Source organism: Otolemur garnettii, unplaced genomic scaffold, assembly GCF_000181295.1.
Source record: "Otolemur garnettii isolate 467f Iridium unplaced genomic scaffold, OtoGar3 scaffold00020, whole genome shotgun sequence".
Lineage (NCBI taxonomy): Eukaryota > Metazoa > Chordata > Mammalia > Primates > Galagidae > Otolemur > Otolemur garnettii.
The window spans coordinates 22,353,193-22,361,455 of NW_003852415.1; the positions used below are offsets into that span (position 1 = coordinate 22,353,193).

At 44.6% G+C, this 8,263-nt stretch overlaps 1 protein-coding gene across 1 annotated transcript in view; it reads left to right on the forward strand.

Moving 5' to 3' along the window:
- AK7 (adenylate kinase 7) overlaps window positions 1-8,263 on the forward strand; it is a 96,811-nt gene that overhangs the window by 46,426 nt on the left and 42,122 nt on the right. The window contains 2 exon segments of the mRNA XM_003787088.1: window positions 433-582; window positions 6,973-7,101. Coding sequence (XP_003787136.1) covers window positions 433-582; window positions 6,973-7,101 — 279 coding nt within the window.

Sequence of the window (8,263 nt, forward strand, 5' to 3'; positions counted from 1 at the left end):
TCTCCTGCCTCAGCCTCCCAAGTAGCAGGGACCACGGGCGCCTGCCACAATGCCTGGCTATATTTTGGTTGCAGCCGTCATTGTTGTTTGGCGGTCCCAGACTGGATACAAACCTGCCACCTTAGGTGTATGTAGTTGGCACCTTAGCCACTTGAGCCACAGGCGCCGAGCTGCAATTAAAAGTCTTAAGAAAGAAAACCTATACTTGTATTCCCTACATCTTTCTTCTCATTGAGCCATAATGCTACCTACCCCAGAAGGTAGACATGGGGACCATTTAGAAGTATTATAGTATCACAATAAATGCTCTGTAAATACTTCATGCTGGATTGACTTTGATATTTAGTGAATGTGTATTATTTTCCTTTAGTAATCATTTAACTGTCAGAATGTAACAAAAAAGACAAATCTCTAACTTTTCCTCTCTTTTAGCAAGACTGTCTTGACCATTTACTGGTCAACTTAAGAATGGAAGGAGTCTTTGTGAAGGAGAATTTTAACATTCGATGGATTGCCCAAACAGGATTTGCAGACAATATCAACACTATCCTCAAAGAGTACAAGCAAAGCAGAGGATTACTGGTAACCATAAAGATTTTTTGTTTTTGTTTGTTTGCACGCCCAGGCTAGAAGTGCTGTGTTGTCTAGCTCACAGCAACCTCAAACTCCTGGGTTCAAGCAATCCTTGTGCCTCAGTCTCCCAAGTAGCTGGGACTACAGGTGCCTGCCACAACACCCTGCTAATTTTTAGTATTTTTAGAAGAGACTGCATTTCATACTACCCAGGCTGGTCTGGAACTTCTGAGTTCAAGAGATCCTTCCTCCTCAGCCTCCCATAGAGTTAGGATTATAGGTGTGAGCCACCTCAGCCGGCCCCATTTCCTATTTAAACTTCCAATTTAAGCAAAGTAAATAAAATTTTTAGTGTAATTATGCCAATGAAATATTTTCTTTCTTGCAAGTCCAAATTTCTAATTTCAAGTTGTTTTTCTTTTCTTTTCTTTCTTTTTTTTTTTGAGACTGAGTCTCAAGCTTTTGCCCTGGGTTGAATGCTGTGGTGTCAAAGTTCACAGCAACCTCCAACTCTTAGGTTCAAGAGATCCTTTTGCCTCAGCTTTTCTAGCTTTAGTAGAGACAGAAGTCTTGCTTTTGCTCAGGCTGGTCTTAAACTTGTGGCCTCAAGCAGTCCACCTACCTAGGCCTCCCAGAGTGCTAGGATTACAGGCGTGAGCCATTGTGCCTTGCCTTCAAGTTGTTTTTCTAATTTGACAAACTCATCCTAGTCTACCAATTTACATATAAATTTCCTCTGAGGCAGAAGGATCTCTTGAGCTCAGGGGTTCCAGACCAACCTGAGCAAGTATTAAATCAATACTTGCCAAATGTATATTAAAATTTTTAAAGTTGGTGGTGCCTGTAGCTCAAGTGGCTAAGGCACCAGCCACATACACCAGAGCTGGCGGGTTTGAATTCGACCCGGGTCAGCCAAACAACAATGACAACTACAACCAAAAATAGCTGGGCATTGTGGAGGATGCCTGTAGTCCCAGCTACTCAGGAGGGAGACTGAGGCAAGAAAATCACCTAAGCCCAGGAGTTGGAGGTGGTGGTGAGCTGTGATGCCACAGCACTCTACTGAGGGCAATAAAGTAAGAATCTGTTTCTTTTTTCTTTCTCTTTTTTTGAGACAGAGCCTCAAGGTGTTGCCCTGGGTACAGTGCTGAGGCATCACAGCTCATAGCAACCTCCAGCTCCTGGGCTCAAGTGATTCTCCTGCCTCCATCTCCCAAGTAGCTGGGACTACAGGCGCCTGCCACGACGCACAGACATTTTTTTTTTTTTTTTTTGGTTGCAGCCGTCATTATTGTTTGGCAGGCCCGGGCTGGATTCGAACCCATCAGCTCAGGCACCTTAGCTGTTTGAGCCACAGGTGCCAAGCCATAAGACTCTGTTTCTTTAAAAAAAAAAAAAAAAAAAAGGGTGGCGCCTATGGCTCAGTGGGAAGGACACCAGCCTCATATACCAAGGGTGGTGGGTTCAAACCGGCCCAGCCAAACTGCAACAAAAAAACAGCCGGACACTGTGGTGGGCACCTGTAGTCCCAGCTACTTGGGAGGCTGAGACAAGAGAATCGCCTAAGCCTAGAAGTTGGAGGTTGCTGTGAGCTGTGTAAGGCCACAGCACTGTACCCAGGGCAATAAAGTGAGACTGTGTCTCTACAAAAAAAAAAAAAAGAAAGAAAGAAAGAAACAGCGTCTTGGAGCCTATAGTTCAGTGGTTAGAGCACCAGCCACATACACCAGGGCTGGCAGACTCAAACCCAACCAGGACCTGCTAAACAACAATGACGAGAATAACAACAACAACAAAATAGCCGACTCAGTACCTGTAGCTCAATGGCTAGGGCGCTAGCCACATATACTGGAGCTGGCAGGTTCGAACCCAGCCCAGGCCTGCCAAACAACAATGAGAGCTACAACCAAAAAAATACAGCCATGCATTGTGGTGGGCACCTGTAGTCCTAGCTACTCGGGAGGCTGAGGCAAGAGAATTGTTTAAGCCCAAGAGTTGGAATTTGCTGTGACACCACTGTACTCTACCGAGGATGACAAACTGAGACTCTGTTTCAAAAAAGAAAAAACAATAGCCAGGTGTTGTGGTGGGAGCCTGTAGTCCCAGCTATTTGGGAGGCTGAGGCAAGAGGATTGCTTAAGCCCAAGAGTTTGAGGTTGCTGTGAGCTGTGACACCACTGCGTTCTACCAAGGGTGACAAAGTGAGACTCTGTCTCAAATAAATAAATAATAAAAGCAAACATGCCTCTACTCTGGGAGGCTGAGGCAGTAGTGGATTGCCTGAGCTCAGGGGTTTAAGACCAGCCTGAACAAAAGTAAGACCCCATCACTACTAAAAATAGAAAAACTAGCTGGGCATTGTGTTGGGTGCCTGTAATCCCAGCTACTAGAGAGGCTGAGTTAAGAGGATTGCTCAAGCCCAAGAGCATGAGGTTGCTGTGAGATATGATACCATGGCACTCTACTCAGGGCGACAGTGATACTTTGTCTCAAAAATAAATAAATTAATTAAAATAAAAATAAATAAATGCTTAGTTAAGAATAAGTGAACATGCTTAGTTAAGAATAAGTAAAAGGTATACCCCTCAGCAAAAGAAAGAAATAATGGTCCCTTTAAGCACCTAAGCTCCTCGGTACGTGGCACCTGAGGCACACCTACCCAACTCCAGAGGTTAGACCTGCATCCTTCTCTATAGGCCTACTACAAATCAACACACAGAGTAGAAAAACAACAAGACTTTTTAGAGAGATCATATGGTTCCTGATTAGCAAAACTGGACAAGAACATGATAAAAAGAATAGTACATCTAAAAATGTATCAGAGTATGTCCATCCCTGGGGGTGTTGGTTAGCCAAGCAGCATAGAATAGGAAACATTACCAAGGCCAGTGTAGACCTACCAGTGTCATTCATTGACATCCCCAGAAGATGAAGTCTCAAGTCTTGTACTTGCATGATTCCAGTTCCTTTAGCAAGGTAAAGTTGTCATTGCTGCAGAGACAAGTGCACTAACTTGATGCCACTGAGCAGTTGCTTCTTCTAACTCCCCTTGTTTTGACCAAAGCTTATGTAGAGACCCTGTCTAAAGACCTGGTTCCTGATGCCTGCTTGTTCTGAGGGAGCAAATATTCCAGTTGCATGTACTTGGAGTGTTCTCAGTTCTGGGGCAGTCATACTTCTCATCATAAGTAGATGAATAGATTCTGGATTACACATAGATAAAGTGAGCCCAGGCCGGGAGATAGCCTCCACTGCTGGTCTATGGACAAAATGAGGCAGGTAAACCTGTTAAGTTGGCAGCTGGATCTCAGGCCTTGATAAATGCACCAAGCCCATGCCTATAAGGATTCAGCTCCAGAGCTGTTCACCCTCACTCCTGCCTCCTTGTACCTCCTGCCACTGTGGCTGTTACCATCAGTCCTAATCAAATAGCACCATTCATACCCAGCACGCCTTGCCCAGAACCTCCCCAACAGGCCTGCTTATTTCCTGAGCAGCCTTGGTCTCCTTGTGTGAAATGGCAGCAATAATAGTAAACAACTTCATAAATAAAAATGATATCATCTTTAAGCATCCTGCCAGTGGAAATCCTTTTCATAGGCATAATTTTTTAATTTGCCATGCAAAATTCTAGGTCTCAGTTTCACAGCTGTTTGGACCATTTTGAAATAAAAGATTAGTGATTACTGATATTTTGAAATAAACATTTACGGCCAGGCACAGTGACTCATGCCTATAAGGGTAGCACTCTGGGAGGCCAAAGCAAGTGGATTGCCTGAACTCATGAGTTTGACACTAGAGGCCAGCACAGTGGCTCATGCCTGTAATCCTAACACTCTGGGAGGCCAAGGAGGGTGGATTACCCTGAGCTCACAGGTTGGAGACCAGCCTGAGCGAGAGCAAGACCCTGTCTCTAAAAAATAGCCGGGAGTTGTAGTGGGCACGGGTAATCCCAGCTACTTGGGTGGCTGAGGCAAGAGAATCGCTTGAGTCCAAGAGTTTGAGGTTGCTGTGAGCCACGGCACTCTACCAAGGGTGACCAAGTGAGATTCTTGTCTCCAAAAAAAAAAGAAGTTCAAGACTAGCCTGAGCAAGAGCAAGACCCTGTCTCTACTAAATATAGAAAAAATAGCTGGGCATTGTGGCAGGGCACCTGTAGTTCCAGCTACTTGGGAGCCTGAGGCAACAGGGTGGCTTGAATCCTGGACTTAGAGGTTGTTGTGAGCTATGACACCAGGCACTCTACCAAGGGTAACAAAGTGAGACCTTGTCTTCTTTTTTTTTTTTTTTTCAAAGCTGTCCCCCTGGGTAGAGTGCCGTGGCATTACAGCTCACAGCAACTTCCAACTCCTGGGCTCAAGCAAGTCTCCTGCCTCTGCCTCCCAAGTAGCTGGGACCACAGGCTATTTTTTGGTTGCAGCCGTCATTGTTGTTTGGCGGGTCCAGGCTGGGGATTCGAACCCGCCACCTTAGGTGTACGTGGCTGGCGCCTTAGCCGGTTGAGCTATAGGCGCCGAGCTGAGATCTTGTCTTCTTATTATTTTTTTTTTAAGACAGTGCCTCAAGCTATCCCCCTGGGTAGAGTGCTGTGTGGCACCACAACTCACAGCAAACTCCAACTCCTGGGCTCAAGTGAGTCTCCTGCCTCAGCCTCCCAAGTAGCTGGGACCATAGGCGCCTGCCACAATGCCTGGCTATTTTTTGGTTGGAACTGTCATTGTTGTTTGGCGGGCCCAGGCTGGATTTGAACCTGCCACCTTAGGTATATGTGGCTGGCACCTTAGCCACTGGAGCCACAGGTGCCTAGCCAAGACACTGTCTTATAAAAAAAAAAAAAAGAAGAAAGAAACAAAAATAAACATTTATTTACTGGTTCTGAGCTTACTTACACAGAGCTTCATTAGCATTCAAGCAAGTTTTCAGCAGGTGGGGTCTTTTTTTTTTTCTTCAGTTTTTGGCCTGGGCTGGGTTTGAGCCCACCACCTCTAGTATATGGGGCCAGGGCCCTGCTCCTTTGAGCCACAGGCGCCGCCCTGGTGGTTTTCTTTTCTTTTCTTTTTTAGCGTGTATAGTATTTTTTTAAAAAATCAGAATAGGGCAGCACCTGTGGCTCAAAGGAGTGGGGCACCGGCCCCATATGCCGAAGGTGGCAGGTTCGAACTCAGCCCTGGCCAAAACCTGCAAAAAATAAATAAATAAGTAAAATCATTTAAAAAAATCAGAATAAACTGTGTTAAAAGTTCAATCCAGGCTCCACACCTGTGGCTCAGTGGGTAGGGCACTGGCCATATACACTGGGCTGGTGGATTTGAACCTGGCCCAGGCCTGCTAAACAACCATGACACAACAACAACAACAAAAATAGCTGGGCATTGTGGTGGGCACCTGTAGTCCCAGTTACTTGGGAGACTGAGGCAAGAAAATTGCTTAAAGCCCAAGAGCTTGAGGTTGCTGTGAGCTGTGATGCCATAGCTCTCTACCGAGGACAACATAGTGAGATTCTGTTTCAAAAAAAAAAAAAAGAATTTAAATCCATAAACAACTGTTCAGGGAGCAAATTAGACCCCTTGTACACTGAACTAGAAAGTCTTCTGTTTCTTTGCTATCTTTTGTTTTTGGAAACAGAGTCTCACTTTGTCACCCTCTGTAGAGTACCTATGACATCATAGCTCACAGCAACCTCAAACTCTTGGGCTCAGGCAATTCTCTTGCCTCAGCCTCCCAAGTAGCTGGGACTACAGCCACCCCCCACACACCTGGCTATTTTTTGTTGTAGTTGTTGTTTAGCCAGCCTAGGCTGGGTTCAAACCTGCCAGCCTTGGTGCATCTGGCTGGCATGTAACCACTGTGCTATGAGAGCTTGTCACTGCTTTAGCTGGCCTGGGCTGAGTTTGAACCCACCACCCTCAGTGCATTTGGCCTGCGCTGTAACTCCGGTGCTATGGGCACCAAGCCTTTCTTTGCTATCTTTATAAGGGTAGCACGATACACTACTTTGTGTGCTGTGTGGTAGCATTTGATGCCAGAGCATTAATTCTTTTGTGATCTGAGGTATTCCTGAGCACATCTGATTGAGTATTGTATCCCCCAGGCCCAGGTCAGCACACACAGTTGATGCTTATGAAATACCTACTGAATGAATGAACATGGGCCAGAATGTGAAATATCCAACTAGTGAGCAGGCGGTTTCAAGATGATGTGGCAGCCGTGGTGGTGGCAGGAGAGTGGGCAGTGACTGTGAACTCCTGACAGAGGAGTGAGAGCTGGCCTGCAGGTTCCAGAGACTTTAGAAAAGACACATTCCTGAAATGATAATAAAAAAACCCCACCCTGACTAGTTATCATACACAGAGCAACAGATCCTTCAGAGGTCCCTGTATGTTCTCAATTGTCTTGCAGCCAGTCAAAATCTGTATTCTTGGTCCTCCGGCTGTGGGGAAATCCAGTATTGCTGCAGAACTGGCCAAGCACTACAAACTACATCACATCAAACTGAAGGATGTCATTTCTGAAGCCATAGCAAAACTGGTAACACTTTTAACTACTTTATTGGGAATTTTTATATTTTATTAATAGAAATGCTTTTCTGGGTGGCACCTGTGCCTCAGTGAGTAGGGCACTGGCTCTGTATACCGAGGGTGGCGGGTTCGAACCCGGCCCCAGCCAAACTGCAACAAAAAAATAGCTGGGCATTGTGGTGGGTGCTTGTAGTCCCAACTACTCAGGAGGCTGAGGCAAGAGAATTGCCTAAGCTGAAGAGCTGGAGGTTGCTGTTAGCTGTGATGCCACAGTACTCTACTGAGGGTGACAAAATGAGACTCTGTCTCTTTAAAAACAATGCTTTTCTCAGTCTTATAATAAACAAGTAACTCATTCAGCATGATGGTAAACAAACAGATTTGTTATTTTATTTATTTATTTAGACAGAGTCTCATTTTGTCACCATTGGTAGAGTGCCGTGGCATCCAGCTATTGCTTAAAAGATGTCTTACCTTCTCTCTGTTACTAGTACATTTTCAGATCTTTTATCCTTAGTATATGTTCCTCAGGGTATTATCAGGTATTTATTTATTAACTGCTTTTTATCAATTTATTGGGAATGAGGAATATTGAGCTATGTTTCCATAAATGATTACTAAATTCTTAATTTCTGGCTCCGTGCCGTAGTGCATCAGTTAGGGTGCTGGCCACATACACCAGAGTTGGCAGGCTCCAACTTGGCCCAGGCCTGCTAAGCAGCAACTACAACAAAAAGCAGCTGGGTGTTGCAGTGGACACCTGTAGTGCCAGCTACTTGGGAGGCTGAGACAAGAGAATCACTTAAGCCTAAGAGTTTGAGGTTGTTGTGAGCGATGACGCCACAGCACTTTATCAAGGGCAACATAGTGGGACTCAGTCTCAAAAAAATTAAATTAAAATAAATAATAAAATAAAAAAATATAAAATTCTTAATTTCTAAAAAATGTGTTTGCTTCAATTTACAATGTGCTACCTTAGAAAAGCATGGATTCTTAAGCAGTTCTGGCATTAGCATAGAAATGTATTATTTTTCTAAAAACAGAGTAAGAAAAACCTTGAGGCTGTTATGAATTCTGCAAACTTTTGCATGACAGCTGGCTTTGGGTACATTCCTATCTGGGTACCAGACTTTTCTTTTCTTCTTCTTTTTTTTTTTTTTTTTTTTGAGACA